This window comes from Solanum verrucosum, unplaced genomic scaffold (genome assembly GCF_900185275.1).
Source record: "Solanum verrucosum unplaced genomic scaffold, falcon-dt-bn FXZP01000278.1, whole genome shotgun sequence".
Taxonomy (NCBI): Eukaryota; Viridiplantae; Streptophyta; class Magnoliopsida; order Solanales; family Solanaceae; genus Solanum; species Solanum verrucosum.
In genome coordinates this window covers 767,254-785,584 of record NW_026020332.1, presented here as the reverse complement: position 1 = coordinate 785,584, position 18,331 = coordinate 767,254, and the positions used below count along the sequence as shown (strand labels likewise).

The 18,331-nt window shown below is 35.4% G+C and overlaps 1 protein-coding gene across 1 annotated transcript; it reads left to right on the top strand.

The window, feature by feature from the left end:
• The first annotated feature begins 2,569 nt into the window (after positions 1–2,569).
• On the top strand, positions 2,570–6,155 carry LOC125836140 (GDSL esterase/lipase At1g29670-like). The gene is made up of 5 exons (XM_049515226.1): positions 2,570–2,886; positions 3,226–3,350; positions 5,076–5,321; positions 5,420–5,648; positions 5,800–6,155. Exons 1-5 carry the CDS (start codon positions 2,652–2,654, stop codon positions 6,045–6,047), a joined length of 1,083 nt encoding a protein of 360 aa, XP_049371183.1. The 5' UTR covers positions 2,570–2,651; the 3' UTR covers positions 6,048–6,155.
• Positions 6,156–18,331: the final 12,176 nt, after the last annotated feature.

The window sequence follows — 18,331 nt, the reverse complement described above, 5'->3', positions numbered from 1 at the left end:
AAAAATGGTGTTCTTTCCACATATGTTGCATGTTTATTTTCTAGTATGTTCTTGTTGTGGTCTGCACTTTTTTCTTTGTGTGGTTTCTAGTTTCTTATTTGTGTGCTTTCAAGTTCTTTCCCTAAAAAAAGTTGTCCAATAAAAAGTTCTTTCCATAGCTGTTGCATGTTAAGTTTCTAGTTTTCTTTCTGTAGTTTTAAGATTAACCAAATGAAAAATAGGTTAATCACATGGGTTTCAAACTGAAATTTGGATGAATAATTCGTTTATTTAGTTTTTTGTATGGTTTCCAGTTTGTCGTGTTTTCTAGTTCATTCTGTGGTGTCTAATTCCTTCGTCTCTGTTCTTTCATGTTCGTTAAACGGAAATTGCTCCTTCCATAAAAAAAAAAAAAAAAAAAAAGAAGTAAAGGTTCTAAGCTCTGGTGTAGAGGCTGTTTTTGCATGGTGTTAGAAGGATCCACTTCTTAGGCTTGAAACTTGAAGAGTCAGTTTGATAGTGTGATTTTGCGGTGGCTAGAATGATAATGTGAGAGATATGACGTACTCTTAGGATTCTAGGGAGAGATTGATAGTTTCTTGAAACTTGAAGAGTCAGTTTGATGGGTGTAACTGTGTGGTGGCTAGAATGATAAATGTGAGAGATGACGCAATTTATTTTGTGTTTAGTGGTGATGGACTGTAATGTGACTAAGTTTGATTTTACTAGAGGTTGTTTTTGTGTGGGCTTAGAACATCCATTTCTTAGGTTTGAAACTTGAAGAGGGCTGTTTTTGTATGGTGTTAGAAGGATCCACTTCTTAGGCTTCAAACTTGAAGAGTCAGTTTGATAGGGTGATTATGCGGTGGCTAGAATGATAATGTGAGAAATATCACGTACTCTTAGGATTCTAGAGTACCTCAGGGCTTTCTATATTTTTTTTCTTTCTATGTGATGTATTTAACAAAATGAACTGCTGAGCTTTTTTATAAGAGAAATTTGTTTCAATTGATGTCATCACACATCATGAAAAAACAATGTTTTGCAGATTTTTTTGGTGAGATTTGGATTTTTTTTCTTAAAATGTAATCTTTGGTTTGTTTTGCAGTATTTGTTGACTTCAATAATGAGGTTGGATTCCACATTGTAATAGGTGGCATGTAAGGTGTTTAAGCGAAATATATTTTAAAAAATTACTAACTATTAAAGTCAAAATTCAATCTTCCTAAAATGAAAGGCCAAGTATTCAACACCCTTTACATGAAATAAAGTATCAGAACTAACAAAGAAGTTACATTTGTCATATACTCCTATGTTACAATTTCATAACATAGTTTGATATTTGCCATAAAGATAAAGAAAAAAAAAAACTTTTAAAATTTATGTTATAAATTTTTGCTCGACTATTTATGTAACTATAAAGTTTTTAATTAAGGATAAAAGATAAAATTTGAAGTTAATTTTTTAAAATTTATTTTAAAATGATATTTTTTGAAAACAAACTAAAAGAAAAAGTGTGTCACAATAAATTGAGATAAAGAAAGTGGAGTATATTATTTTCTTAATGCCATGAAGTTGCCATCTATCTAGTAGAAGAATATATCATTTTTCACGTGAAAAAGTTTTGTATTTAAAAAATCGGCCACTTAATTACCCTCAATCATTATAGCAGCCCCATTAATCAATACCCATAAAAGTACCCCACTTATTAATTAGCTTGTAGTACTAGTGCTTAATGCTTAAAGAAGACCAGATAGATTCTAGAAAAATTAATTATCACACAGATGATTAAGAACCTTTTTTTTTTTCTTTTAATAGCTGCAAATCTTATTCCATTTTTAGTGAAATTATTCAAACAGACGAATTAAAAAATATTTTATTTTGTGTCTTTGCAGATCTTCTTTTGTTTGTTTGTTTAGTTTGTAACATTATTCAATCTAGCTAGTTTTATATATTGATACTACTACTAAATTTAGTAAAGCAAAAACGGTCGTATCCAACCGATACAGATCGCACGTGTGTATATACAATTTCAAAATAATAGCTATACATCATAGTTAAACAAACTATCACTATATTTAATAATTAATATGATATCGTTATTTTTGAAATTTCCTCCGTTAAGCTCGCTTCTTAATATAATATTGAAACTTTACTCTTGTCAAAAACAACTTAACATATATTCACTCTAGACTCACACGGTCACACCTATGAAATATTTTTACATCTAGAATAGAAAAATAAATATATATATATATATATATATATATATATATATATATCGGATAATATATGCACCTAGAATAACTAAAAGAATATGAATCTAGACAGAAACATTTAAATTTTTATATTGGTAACATTGGTAATACAAAGCCAGTAATCACAAAAAAAATTGTCGGCCTGTATATACAATACAAAATTCTCCCTGTCGTCATGATCACCTTTTTTCAATAAAAATAAAAATATAGTATCAAACAAAATCTTGTCAATTGCCCCATATGCTACCCCACAAATCACAGCACAAATAATGATGAAATTAAATATATTCAACAATAAAAGGCCTCTCCCTATATATTTTAATGCAACCTTCACCATAATATTCAACACCATTATAATTGAGTAATAATTTCTCAATTATATTTTTCATCTCCTTCTTCAACTTAATTCTCTCAATGGCGTGCTATGTTACAATTATATTAAGTATTGTGTTATATTTAGTCTTGAACTTAGTTGAAGGTGCACCAGAAGTACCTTGCTATTTCATTTTTGGGGACTCGTTACTTGATAATGGCAATAATAATGACCTTGACACCGCGGCAAGGGCTAATTATCCACCTTATGGAGTTGATTTCCCAGATGGTCCCACTGGCAGATTCACCAATGGCCGGAATATAGCTGACTTCCTAGGTCTCTCTCTTTCTCACTTTTTCTTTAAGACTTAAAGATTTACGTTTCTTTTATTGATGCGTGTGATAATGTCATCTGATATAAGTTTAGGTTATGAATGAAAATACTATTTATTATCGCCTATTTACGTATGTGAGCTGCTTGATTCTTTTTTCATGATGTGCACAATTTTTATGATCATGGGTGATAGTGCATGGTGGATCTTTGTCTATTCTGATACTATGTTGAATTAAAATATGTGTAGCATTATTTTGTTATTTGTCTTGTACTTTAGCATATGTTTTTTTACTTAATTATTTGTGATATTCATTAACTTATGTTTTTCATTTTGTTAAATAGCTGAACACCTTGATTTTGATCACTACATACCATCTTTTGCAAGCGCAACGGGTGATGAGATCTTGGAAGGTGTGAATTATGCATCTGGTTCAGCTGGAATTCGCAACGATACGGGAAGTCATCTTGTAAGTATATCGTGATTTTTACGGGATATTTATTTTTAGTATAATGAGCAGTTCAATAGATTCAAACATTAGTATCGACTTTGACGTTTGTCGTAAAAACATAATAAATAGAAATACGTTCAAATAATTTCTTCGTAACCCAGAATACAATGAATTGTAAGTTCAAAAATTCCAAACACATCAAGTTAAAATCTTAAATCCACATTTGAAATATTTGTGAGTTGCATATATAAATTATTTTTTTTATTAATCCCGGAGAAGCAATAATATGATATCTAATATTATAAACCAATTAATTACTCAAGGACACTTGCTACTATAGACTTTTCTCCAAATAATATTGATTTGTGTAATCACAAAGTGCTTAATCACGTCAAAGTACTTTATATATTGCATTATTGGAGCTAAAAAGTCATGAATGACAAGTATTACATGACACTTCCTTCATTCACTTTTATTTAGTTCACTATACTAAGTATATTTTCATTTTCACTTATCACGTTTAACATGTTAAAAAAAATAATTCTTCATATTTTCCTTTAATATTAAAATATTTATTTCTCATATCATTTTTCAAGACATGACTAAACATGAGTAAACTATACTCATACCAAATTGTGTCTTTTAAGGTAGGGTCAAAATCAAAATTCGACAAAATAAAAGCAAAAAGGTGGAATATATAATTCTATGATTCGTTAATCATTCCTCTGTCGTGCATTTAATAAAACACGGTTCAAGACTAGAATATAATATTATAAAACTTTCTTATCCTATAGTTTAATTAGTACTCCCTCTATCCCTAATTACTTGTTTACTTTTCCTTTTATAGTTATCCCTAATTATTTGTCTATTTTAACAAATTAAGAAAGAATAAAATAATTTTACCTATTATACCCTCAATTAATTACTTTGAAAAAAGTACAATTTCTTGAAAATCTAAATTTTTAATTCATCCACTTCATAATTAATAAGGGTAAAATAATAAACTCACTATGTCAATAATTGCTTTCTTAATAGGTATATCAATTTAAAAGTGGACAGGTAAGTAGGGACATAGGAAGTACAAAATTAGATCATGACAATTGACACCCCTCCTATAAGTCTAGTTAAATAATTAATTAATTAGTCTTACGATTTGCTAGTATATTTTATATCAACTACTACTATATTAGAATAAAAATAAAATTGTGTAATATTAATTTAATTTGTGTAATCACAAAGTGCTTAATCACGTCAAAGTACTTTATATATTGCATTATTGGAGCTAAAAAGTCATGAATGACAAGTATTATATGATACTTTCTTCATTCACTTTTACATAGTTCACTATACAAAAAAGTATATTTTCATTTTCACTTATCACGTTTACCATACAAAGAAAACAAAATTTCTTCATGTTTTTCTTTAACATTATTTACTTATTTTTCATATTATTTCTCAAAACTTAAAACTATGATTAGTTAATTAATCATTCATCTGTCGTGCATTTAATAAAACATGGCTCAAAAATTAGAATATAATATTATAAAACTTTCTTTATCCTATAGTTTAATTAGCAGTACAAAATTAGATCATGACAATTGACACCCCTCCTATAAGTCTAGTTAAATAATTAATTAATTAGTCGTACGATTTGCTAGTATATTTTATATCAACTACTACTATATTACAATAAAAATAAAATTGTTTGATATATACTTACAGAAAAATTTAATTAATTTTCAGGGTTATCGAATTTACTTGGGCAAACAATTGGAGAATCATAAAGTCACAATTTCTCGTATTGCTGATTTGCTGGGGAATACAACTTTAGCCAAAAATCACTTAAATAAGTGCCTTTTCATTGTTGGAATAGGCAGCAATGACTACATCAATAATTTTCTAATGCCAAATGTATACCAATCAAGTCATTTGTACTCACCAACTCAGTACGCAACACTTCTCATTCAACAGTACTCCCAACAATTAAAGGTTCGCGAAAAAATATTTTTCTTCGTACAGAACACACTCTTTAAGTGTCGTAGATACTAAAAATGGTTGATTTTTCATTAATTTTGTTGGTACTATAGGAGTTGTATGCAGATGGAGCAAGGAAAATAGCACTTTTTGGACTACCTCAAATAGGTTGCATTCCAGATCAGTTGAACCAACACAGCACCTTTTTTTGTGTGGATTCAACAAATAAGGCAGTTCAATTATTCAACAAAAACTTAAAAGCTCTTGTTGATGATCTCAATACTAATTTCTCAGATGCAAAATTCATATACATAAACATGTATAGCATCTCATCAGCGATTGGTACGTTATACACAATTATTCTTTTCTCCTTACCTTGGGTGACGTTTGACTAAGCTTATAAGTTGGTCAAATCAGCTTGTAAGTATTTTTTGGTTTATCAATTAATTTTTATTTGGCTAATCGAAACTGACTCTTTGTTTTCATTTTGCAGCTATAACTCTATTGAATAATCCATGCTGTCAAATTTCTAAAACAATGCCTGAAGGACAATGTATTCCAGGAAAATCTCCATGTCTAATTAGGGCTACACATTTTTTTTATGATAATTTCCATCCAACTGAAATTGGAAATAACATAGCTACAAGTAGAGCTTACAGAGCTCTTCTACCGTCTGATTCTTATCCAATGGATATTCGTCACTTGGTGAGGACCAATAATTTGTACTATGATGATCAGTAACTTTTAACGTGTTACACGAATATTATTTAATGTAATAATTGTGTACGATGTATGCTTTATAATAAGAAAATCAAATCTAGTGGTTATATTTTATTGAATTTGAATAAATTGGATAATGTTTCCATGATGTTGACCGTAATTGTGAAATTATGTATTGGTCATTTAGTCTCTTTCTTCTTTTTTTTTAATTGGTCTTTAAAGAAAATTCTAGTTACATAAGGCAAGGAGTAAGAAAACAGTGAATTTTTTTGGTGATTTATGAGAATAGTTTGGAGGCGGATGGTTTTAAATTTTCAACCTCGTTTTACCTCATGATACCTCATGAGCAAGATTTTAAGTATAACAAATTTTGATTTTTGGCTTTCGAGGTTTAAGTTGGTGGTCAAAAGTTTAAGATCATTAATTTACAAAGTCAGGATATAATTTTTAGAAAAGTTAACTCATATACCTATTTGGTGAAAAATTCTCATATAGTTCGTATGTAAACTGGTCAGGAGGTAAGTTATTTATGTATTGCATGGGTAATTCCATGTTAGATAGCTACTAGCTGGTTAAGACTATGTATAAACTTAATATAGTGTATGATTTGTAATTTAAAATTCCGCTTAACTAATAAGTTTGGTTAAGATATGCCTAGTTTTATTTAAAGACAGAGCTAGGCCTAGTTTTGTTTAAAGACATAGCTAAAAGTCGATGTATTGATTCAACATAATTCATTAGATTACTTTTACTTCAAATTTTATATTTATATTTAAAAAATCACTAAATATGTATATAAATTACTAGAACTTGATATTGCTATTTTAAAATTCTAATTTCGCCTTTGAATTTGTTGGGATCCCATAAGACAATGCAAGCGGCCCTCACAATGACAAGTCTCTGCTACTTTATATCCCTAATTTGATTCAACTGACCTACATACGCAAGGTACTTCTCTCCGTTCGTTTTTAGTTGTCATATATTTTTAAAATAATTATTCTTAAATATTTATCAATTTAAAAAATTAAGAAAGAATTAATTATTATTTTCCAACTTTTCTCTTAATATTAATTATTCTAGAATTAAGACGTGAATACATTAAAAATTAATAAGGAATATATAATTAGTCAAATAATTACACTCATAATTAGTTTTTCTCAAGATTATGTAAAAAAAACCTTATTATCAGTTTATCACAACTAAAAAGGAATCGAAAAAGTAACAATTAAGTTTGAACTCTCTTCTAAAAAGTAACTATGAGAAGTTCCAAAATTAATTTAGACGTGTCTTCTAATTTGCATACTTAATTGAATTGCACTTTTACTTCTCAAACTAATATCATAGTACGTTTGTGTTGAAGACCTAGTGGCCAAATTATTCTTAGTAAATAATTTTGATAAAATAAGAGTTAGTCATGTCATCAAATTATATACTATATGCTATTATTAGTAACATTTTACCTATTATTTTATTCTTAAGAAATTAATGGATAACAAAGAGGGAAACCAACCACCGATATATTGCAAATGATACATTACTTAATGGGAGGGATGTATCCGAGAGCCAAGAGGTGATAAAAATAGGTTCGAAAGAAGATGGATGTATCCAAGAAGGGATAGAGATATACCTAAGAAGTGATTTCTGTAATTATTTTAAATTGTAATTTTTTTTAGAAATTATAATATTTTAAATTGTGTATTTATTTTTAGATTGGTTATAACATTATTTTCAATCAAAGTCATATATGTACTGACAAATCTCCTTGGCACAAACAAACACAACTTGTCATAATACTGAGAGACAAACCACATGATATGAAAAAGAATGGACTTTTAAATTTCATAAAGTAGAGGAGTATGATTAGATATCTCAAAATAGTATATTATAGTATACAATTATTGTTGAACGGAGGGAATATTGATTAAATATTTTTTTAGTTTTTGCTCTAACGACAATCAAGGAATGTATGTGAAAGCAATGAATAATATGAAATTCTTATAATTGAAAAAACTTTTGAGATATGATGTAATTAGAGTCGCAACTATATGAAATTTGTGTACTTCAAAAAATAAAGAGCAACTTTCACAAAGCAAACATAAAAATTATATTTGTATGTTATAGCTATAGTTTGCATAATTGCACTCCATAGCAAATTTTATGTTTGCTATGGAACTTTTGATTTATACAATTCGCTAGATACATCCAATTTTATACAAATTGTTCAGTTTTGTATAAATTCATTTATACATTGTAATTGTATAATAAGATCTGCATTTGTATAATTATAAGTGTATAGGACGAATATATATGTATTTGTATTTGTATATACACTTTTCTCTCGCTTTATACAAACACAAACGTATTTTATACATTTGTATACCGAATCAGATGACAAAAAAATGGGATGTTTGCTGTGAATTACAAATAAAATAAACTATGACTATATCATTTAATTTGAATTAATAATTTGCTATTTATACAATTTTTCCAAAAATAAAATGTTATAACCAAACTCGAATAATATAGATTTCACGCACGACAAATACAGACACATCTCAGCCTAGGCCCACCCCAGTTGTCCAAATATAAGATAAAGGCCCACATATTAAAAAGATGATTGTGACTTCAGTTATATAGAGCGTTTTCCCCAAAATCTGAGGATTTATTTATTTTAGGTGATTTTATGTTCGAATAAATTTTATAAGGACCCGTTTGGCCATAGATTTCTTAAGTAAAATTTAGGGGGAGAATTGGCAAATAGGATTTCTTCATATAATTGTCATTATTTGACAAATATATTTGGGTCAAATCTCATTATTTGGAAGCTTTTAAAATTTCAAATTCTACACCAAACTTTTTTTTTTTTTTACAAAACCACTCTATAGTAGTTGTTTGCGCTTAATTACACATTTTTTTTATGTGAACACCAAAGTAGTGACGAAATATTCAGTGATGATATATGGTTGTTGATGAAAATGACGTACAATAGGCTTAGGGTAACAAAGCCTGCTTCGTCTACTTCACCATGTTTGGGATGATGCTTGTTGCACTCACTCCAAACTACCACATTGCTCCAAAGTCATAGACACTAGTTATTGGCTGCAACGAAGATCCAATTGACTTGTTGTGGAAGTCATGAATCTTGTTATGTCGACATTTCTATCTTGCTATGTAATACAATTACCTATGGTTAATTTTGATAGTTTTTAAAACTTATGGGTATAAATCATATTTATTAAAAAGGTGACATAAATATTATAGCCAAACACATGTTGTAATTTCACCAAAAAATTCTCACCCAAACTAAATAATATTTACTATGTCCAAATAATATTTAGAAATCTATGTCCAAAAACTAGGTAAGTATTTTTGTAGCAAGTAGGAATGTTACTATGGTATCACTATAAAATCCCTTTTGAATCCACTCATACTGGACACAAAAAGAATCAATATAATACAAGTCATCCAAAATGAAGAACCATCATATGATTGTATTTCTGTTTTCCCTTTTCCTAATTATGAGTCTTGGTAGCTTTGTTTCATGTAATGAAGAAACAAAGGTGTATATAGTGTACCTTGGAGAGCACAATGGTGACAAAACTTTGAAAGAAATAGAAGATCATTACTTTTCATTTCTTCATTCTGTCAAGGGTACTACTACTTCCAAAGAAGATGTTAGAGCATCACTTGTTCACAGCTATAAGAACGTCATCAATGGCTTCTCCGCGGTGCTAACACCACAAGAAGTCGATATGATATCAGGTACAAACTTCATGAACATGGTACACACGTACAGATCCATCCCAGTTTGGAGGAGGGCATTTCAGGCCATCAAAGGCAGTAGATCCTGGACTTGTCTACGATGCTTCCTACCAAGACTATCTTCTCTTCCTGTGTGCCTTTGGTGTTAAGGATCTTGACAAATCCTTCAAGTGTCCTAAGAAATCACATTCGCCTAGAGACACCTTAATTACCCGTCTCTAGCTATTCCAAATCTCAATGACACTGTCACTGCTAGAAGAAGATTGACAAATGTTGGTGCATCAAAGAGCATTTACTTTGCCAGTGCCAAACCTCCACTGGGATTCTCTATTGAGATTTCACCACCTGTCTTGCCTTTTAACCACGTTGGCTCCAAGAGGACGTTCACTATCACAGTGAAAGCTCACCGTGACATGATGGATAGAATTCCGAAAGATCAGTATGTGTTTGGATGGTATTCCTGGAATGATGGAATCCATAATGTTAGGAGTCCAATTGCTGTAAAATTGGCATAAATACTCAAACCTATAGCAGTATAGGGGTATATAGTGCTCTGTTTTCCCTCAATTGGTGCACATAACTTTACTGCAGTTACATCTGAAGAAAAGATATCTCGCTAGAGAATAAAATCAAAATCAGTGCATTTCTCATTTCTATCCTAATGAAGTCTTAGTATGAACTTGCTTCCCTGGCGTTATACATGCCTGCAGTAGAATTTCGAGAATGTAACATGGAAAAAAGGTGTCACGAGCCGATGAGAAAATTGAAATTCAAGATTTGATTAATTACATGAATACTTTATAAACCATTAATAGTTGAATGGAACGTCTCTGTACAAGAAATTTAGATACAAACATGTTAAGACAAACAGAACTAAAACCAATCTTTGTACTGAAAAACCCAATGATATCAGTATAACGGGGAAAATCTCTTCCACTATGAGGTGTAGTATAGTTTGGTAGTCTTACTTCTGCATAAGAAATCAACTGCGATGAGGTTACACTTTGTAACACCCCAACTTTTCAAAACGTCTAAATTAACTCGTATATTCGTGGAAAGACAAGGAGGGTGAGTAATAAATTAAGAATGATGTGGTATGTCCTATTTTAAGTGTTCAAGTGTTGCATCTCAAGTTAGGTAAGTGGCAAAATAAAAGTTGGCGGAAGTTATTGTAATTTCCTTCTTAAAGATTTCTCTGAAATTTGGGTCAAATGTCTTGGAGGTTTTCTCCCAATCTATAAAGAGTTATGGGGCCCACAAACTATTGAATCGAAGGTCTACGAGTCTAGTTTCCAACGCATCAAATCGTTCATTCATACGACTTCATAGTAGAGAGATATTCGCATTTTCGTGGGACTGCGCAAGCAGGCACGTGAGGTGGGGCCCTAGGTCGGTGGAAAGTGTATATATCTTCTTCTTCGAGTTTTTCTTCATTTTTAAGCTAAATATACAGAGAAAACATAGAAACCCATTTTTAGGATCAAGTGAAATATAGATTTTCTCGACGTAAGTCCTTGACGAAAGTTGTTCTACGCGTTGGGCTCATCATCGTGGTATAATTTGTTTTATCGATTGCGTAGCATATCACATTTTAGAGTTGGGACAGCAGGGGTTTGAATATATTTGAAGGTTTTGAGGTGAATTACGAACCTAAGATCGAGGTAAGACCCTTCTTTCATCGACTCTAGCTTTTATAAGCAGCAAATAGCAATTTGCGACGGAAATACATATCTTTTATTGTATTGTCATGGTATCTTTTATTTTATGTGTTGATTATGGTCCTATCTTGTTGTAGTATCGAGGGAGTTATGAGTTAAAGTCTTTAGGCCACGTGAATTTAACGAAAAAGGTATGTTAAGGCTATTCTCTTCCTATGGCATGTTTCCTTAAAGCTCAGGAGCAATGTTATTGAGTTGTTATCGTTGTTATACTTATAGCTATAATTGTTGATTGTTGGCTGCTCGAGTGCGTATAATCCTCTCTTATCGAGATTCTTATTCAGTAGTAACATTCGTATGTTGGACACGACTTAGAGGCTATTTGTATAGGTTGTCTATAACTAAATTGCTCACTTTTAGCTGTTGGATTGTTATTGTTGCCTTTGGGCTATTGTTGTTAGCTGCAGGAATGTGATCTATGCCTAGCAGGGTTATGTTCTGCCTACAGGGCTATATGGATGCCTAAAAGGGCTATGAGTTGCCTACGGGGCTATATTGATGCCTAGAAGGGCTATGAGTTGCCTACGGGGCTATATTGATGCCTAGAAGGGCTAGGAGTTGCCTACATGGATATCTATTGACGCCTAAGAAGGTTATGTGCTTCCTACAGGGCCATGTTGTTGCCTAAGAGGGCTATGAGTTGTCTATAAGATATGTTGATGCCTAAGAGGGCTATGTGACTGCCTGCGGGGCTAGGGGACTACCGATAGGGGTATACAGGTTGATTGGCACCTTCCAGGCTTATGGGGGCCTGAGTAGGTGGTCTTGTGTGCTGTTTGTACCTACCGAGCTTATGGGGGCTTGGTTAGGTTGTTGTTTTATTATTTTTGATAAATTTAGATTTAGAAGCAGGTCAGTACAATTATCTTATCCTTAATTTATTTATCAGATTATTCCGGTATATCAGGATACCTCATCATAGTCTATTGCCTTTCATACTCTGTACATTATTTTGTACTGACGCCCCATTGCCTTGGGGGCGCTGCATTCATGCATGCAGGTCCTGACAGATGACCGAGTAGACCTCCATATCAGCAGAATTGACTTTTATCCGATTGGTCAGCCCCTTTCCTCCGGAGCTGTCAGAGTTGGGAGGTTTGTTACCTTTTGTTGTATATATTCTCATGGGTAGGCTGGGGCCCTGTCCCACCAATCTTTACTACTCTTAGAGGCTTGCAGACTAGTGTGTGGGGTTTTTAGCTACGTTATGGCCATGCTGGCCTATGTTGTTGATTTGCTGAAGCTTGTGAGCTGTTTGATGTATTGTACTGATATTTACCTGTTTTTAGTTTTGGTATAGATATCATGGTGGCCTCAACGGCCCAATCAGGACTTCTGTGCTAGTTGGATATTTCTTTATATAAACTCTTGGGAGTAGCTGGTTTTTTTTTTGTAGATCTGTTGACAGGGGCCTTGCCGGCCGAGGGCTTAGTTTTAAGCCGAGATATACTTGTTTGTTTTCTTAATTGCATGTGACTGCCATGCGCTAGTAGCAAATGGTTCAGCAGGGTCGGCTCAGGCCTGAGTTTTGGCTTTAGGAGTCAGTTGCGCCCCTTGAGTTTGGGGCGTGACAAACTTGGTATCAGAGCCACGTCGTATCCTAGGGAGTCTGCAAGCCATGTCTAGTAGAGTCTTGTTTATAAATGTGTTGTGCACCACATTTGATAAGCAAGAAGCTGCCGGGCATGATAGAATGGCTATCCTTCTTTTGCTCACCTCGTGCTATAGAGCGGTGTTTTAAGGGTTGAGGTTTCTAGCTTATAATTGATACTTGTATGCAGATAGAGATGACTGACACTAGACAGACCACAACTAGCCAGGGGCTAGATACAACTGCAAATGAGGGTACCGACAAAGTACCACAAGTGGAGGTGGCCCATTGTGAGACCCGGGGGGAGACATCTTCTCAGCCCCCTATAGCTTCTCCACAGCTTCAGGAGCCTCCGAGGGCTACAGGACTTCCGGCTCCACCAGCAGTACCACCTCTAGTTCCTCCTATTCCATCTGATCAGGATTTCAAGAGTGCAGTATATATGCTAGCACAGTTAGTAGCTGCACAATGCCAACCAGTTGCGCCAGATATTGCCGGACCTTCTGAAGGGCCCGGAAGTTCGAGAGTTCGTGAATTTCTTGCCTTGAATCCTCCACAGTTTACAGGAACAGATCGCAAAGAAGACCCTCAACACTTTGTTGATCAGCTTCATAGGATCTTCAGAGTCATGCATGCCTCAGCGACTGAGTAAGTTGAGTTAGCAGCATTTCGATTGCGTGATGTTGCAGTATTGTGGTATGAAAGTTGGGAGAGATCTAGGGAAAAAGATACATCTCTACCAACTTGGGATAGCTTTACAGAAGCCTTCATAGATCACTATTTACCTCGAGAGATTAGGGATGGCCGGGTGGACCAGTTTCTGAACCTCCGACAGGGTGGCATGAGTGTCCGAGAGTACGGGCTGAGATTTGATTCATTGGCTAGATATGCACCAGCATTTGTTGATACGATGCATGATAGGGTGCGTAGATTTGTGGGAGGGCTTGACTCTGACTATATTGAGGCTTGTTCTACCGCTGCGCTAAATGATAAAATGGATATCTCGCGGATTCAGGCCTTCGCACAGGGCATAGAGGATCGCCGCCATCGACAGTATACGAGTGAGAGGGTCGAGAGAGAGAGACAGAAGAGGGCTAGGCCCGCTGGTTCGCAGGGAGATTTTCAGGGTGGTCCCAGACCCCGATATTTTATTAGGCCACCTAGACCTCCACTACAGCAGTTCCAGGGTAGTAAATTTTATTGTCAGGGACAGTCAGGCCTAGGTGAGGGCTCACGAGCATCAGACTCTCATCAGCAGAGAGGTTCAGGCCAGGCTAGGACAGCACCGCCGCGTTGCGCAACTTGTGGTAGGCTGCATTTCGGGAGGTGTAAACAGGGTTCCACAGGTTGTTATTCTTGTGGACAGGAGGGGCATGTATGGAGAAACTGCCCGACCATAGGTCAGGGTGGTATAGGTCAGTCGACCAGGTCAATAGTAGGTTCCTCTTCATCAGCACAGTCTACAGGGCGTGGACCCCAGACTGCAGCAGGTAGAGGTAGAGGTAGAGGCAGAGGCAGAGAGGGAGCATCTAGTTCTAGTAGTGGCCAGAATCGTACATATTCACTAGCCGGCCGACAGGACTCAGAGTCATCACCAGATGTTATGACAGGTACATTGATTGTTTGCTCCCATTGTGTTTATGCTTTGATAGATCCTGGATCTACTCTGTCATATGTGACTCCATTTATTGCGGGGAAGTTATGTATAGTAGCAGAGTCATTAGATCGACCATTTATTGTATCTACCCCAGTTGGTGAGTCTATTGTTGCCAAGAGAGTCTATCGAGGTTACACGGTAGAAATTATAGACCGTCAGACCTCTGTAGATCTTGTAGAGTTAGAGATGGTCGATTTCGACGTCATTATGGGTATGGACTGGTTAGCGTCTTGTTATGCTAATGTTGAGTGTCGAACAAAGATTGTTAGATTCCACTTTCCAGGAGAGGCAGTTCGGGAATGGAAAGACGTTACAGCAACGCCAAAAGGTAGGTTTATTTCCTATCTTAAGGCGAGGAAGATGATTACTAAGGGTTGTATTTATCATCTTGTTCGTGTTCATAATATAGATGCAGAACCACCGACGCTTTCGTCTATTCCGGTAGTTAATGAGTTTCTAGATGTATTTCCAGACGAACTTCCTGGTATCCCTCCAGAACGAGAAATTGATTTTGCTATCGATATGATACCAGATACACAACCCATATCTATCCCTCCTTATAGAATGGCTCCTGCTGAACTAAAAGAGTTGAAGGGTCAGCTGAAAGACTTGTTGGATAAAGGCTTTATCAGACCTAGTGCTTCACCATGGGGTGCACCAGTGTTATTCGTGAGGAAGAAAGATGGCTCACTAAGAATGTGTATCGATTATCGACAGCTGAATAAGGCGACTATAAAGAATAAGTATCCCCTTCCGAGGATCGATGACTTGTTTGATCAGTTACAAGGTGCTGAGTGCTTCTCGAAGATTGATTTAAGATCAGGTTACCACCAGATACGAGTTCGGGAGAAAGACATTCCAAAGACAGCTTTTAGAACTAAATATGGACACTTTGAGTTCTTGGTGATGTCTTTTGGATTAACTAATGCCCCAACAGTGTTCATGGACTTGATGAATAATATATTCAGGTCGTATTTAGACTTGTTTGTGATTGTATTTATTGATGATATTTTGGTGTATTCACGTTCAAAAGCTGAGCATGCAAATCATCTGCGAGCAGTCCTTCAGGTTCTTTGAGATCAAGAACTTTATGCAAAGTTTTCTAAGTGTGAGTTCTGGTTGAACTCTGTCGCTTTCTTAGGCCATATTGTATCAGATGCAGGTATTGCGGTTGATACACAAAAGATTGAGGCCGTAAAAACTTTGCCCAGACCTATGACTCCAACTGAGGTTCGTAGTTTCTTGGGGTTAGCTGGGTACTACAGAAGGTTTGTAGAGGGGTTTTCTTCACTTTCAGCACCATTAACGAAGCTGACTCAAAAAACAGCTAAGTTCCAGTGGACTGAGGCTTGTGAGCATAGTTTCCAGGAGCTAAAGGATAGGTTGACATCAGCACCAGTTCTAGCATTGCCAGAGGGTTCAGAAGGCTATGCGGTGTACTGTGATGCTTCTGGGGTTGGGTTGGGATGTGTTCTAATGCAACATGGTAAGGTTATCGCATATGCTTCAAGACAGTTGAGGAAACATGAGAAGAACTATCCGACCCATGATTTAGAGTTAGCTGCAGTTGTGCATGCATTAAAAATCTGGAGACACTATTTATATGGTGTTCATGTTGACATCTTCACAGATCATAAAAGCCTTCAATATATATTTAGACAGAAGGAGTTAAATCTGCGACAACGTCGATGGCTTGAGTTACTGAAAGACTACGACGTGGATATTTTATATCATCCAGGAAAGGCAAATGTAGTAGCCGATGCCCTCAGTCGAAGATCTATGGGTAGTTTATCCCATTTAGGTGTTGAGAAGCGGGAGCTAGTGCGAGAGCTTCATCAGTTGGCTAGTTTGGGAGTCAAATTGTTAGAGGCAGACGATAGTGGGGTCACAATTCAGGATACAACCGTATCATCTCTAGTTGTAGAAGTAAAATCACGACAACAAGAGGATCCTAGCTTAGAGCAGCTTAGAGCTAAGGCTCAGGATCAACAGTCTTTAGCATTTGATATAGCAGAAGATGGAGTCCTCAGATATAGCGGTCGATTGTGTGTTCCGAATGTTGCAGGGCTTCGACATCGAATTATGGAAGAGGCACATCATTCCCGTTATGCTATTCACCCTGGTTCGACGAAGATGTACCATGATATTAAGGAGATCTATTGGTGGCAGGGGATGAAGAAGGACGTTGCTGAGTTTGTGGCGCAGTGTCCTAACTGCCAACAGGTGAAGGTTGAGCACCAAAAGCCCGCTGGCCTAGTTCAGGAGATAGTCATTCCTTTGTGGAAGTGGGAAGCAATTAATATGGATTTTATTACAGGACTACCTCGATCTCATCGCAAGTTTGACTCTATTTGGGTAATTGTGATAGACTAACAAAATCAACCCATTTCTTACCAGTCAAGGCTACTTTTTCGGCTGAAAACTATGCAGGGCTCTATATTAGAGAGATTGTTAGGCTACACGGTGTCCCAGTATCTATTATCTCTGATAGAGGAGCACAATTTACCGCCAATTTCTGGAAGTCCTTCCAGAAAGGATTAGGGACATAAGTTAATCTTAGTACCGCCTTTCACCCTCAGACAGATGGCCAGGCTGAGCGAACAATTTTGACACTCGAAGATATGTTACGGGCATGCGCGCTAGACTTCAAGGGAAGTTGGGATGACCACTTGCCTCTTATTGAATTTGCATACAATAATAGTTATCATTCTAGCATCGGGATGGCACCTTATGAGGCTTTGTATGGGAGAAAATGTAGATCCCCCATTGGATGGTTTGAGGTAGGTGAGTCAGGGTTGATTGGACCCGATTTAGTCCAGCAGACAGTGGAGAAAGTTAAGCTCATTCGGGAGAGGTTGCTAACAGCTCAAAGCCGACAAAAATCATACTCAAATGTACGACGAAGGGACTTAGAGTTTTGTGTCGATGATTGGGTATTCTTAAAAGTCTCACCTATGAAGGGTGTTATGCGATTTGGCAAAAAGGGAAAGCTTAGTCCAAGATTCATTGGGCCATACCAGATTCTTCGGAGGGTAGGACGTGTGGCTTATGAGTTAGAATTGCCTTCAGGGCTAAAATCTGTTCATCCAGTTTTCCATGTATCAATGTTACGGAAGTGTGTAGGAGACCCTTCTCGGGTTGTCCCAATTGAGGATGTTCAGATCACAGAAGAGTTGTCCTACGAGGAGACTCCAGTTGCTATATTAGACCGGCAGGTCCGTAAATTGAGGACCAAATAGGTGGCTTCGGTTAAAGTATTATGGAGGAATAAAAATAGAGAAGAAGTGACCTGGGAGGCTGAGGATGGCATGAGATCCAAATATCCTCACTTGTTTCATACCCCAGGGTGATGTTATATCAGTTTATATTAGGGCAGTAAGGTAAGATACCTATATAAATATATATATATATACTATTGCTTATTATTATTGTGATTGTCGTTGTATGTCTGCTCGCACTGTTGTGGTGTAGCTATAACGCTTAGCTATTTATGTGGTCATGTGAGACGCCTATGTTAGAAATTTTGCATTTCAGGTTCCTAGATAGTGACATTTACAAAGGATAAACTGCCTAAATT

Bases quoted from the DNA above. Each gene is read 5' to 3' on its own strand.
- LOC125836140 (XM_049515226.1), top strand. From the start codon at position 2,652: ATGGCGTGCTATGTTACAATTATATTAAGTATTGTGTTATATTTAGTC. The intron at 3,351-5,075 runs GTAAGTATATCG...ATTAATTTTCAG, and splicing joins ACGATACGGGAAGTCATCTT to GGTTATCGAATTTACTTGGG. The intron at 5,649-5,799 runs GTACGTTATACA...TTCATTTTGCAG, and splicing joins TAGCATCTCATCAGCGATTG to CTATAACTCTATTGAATAAT.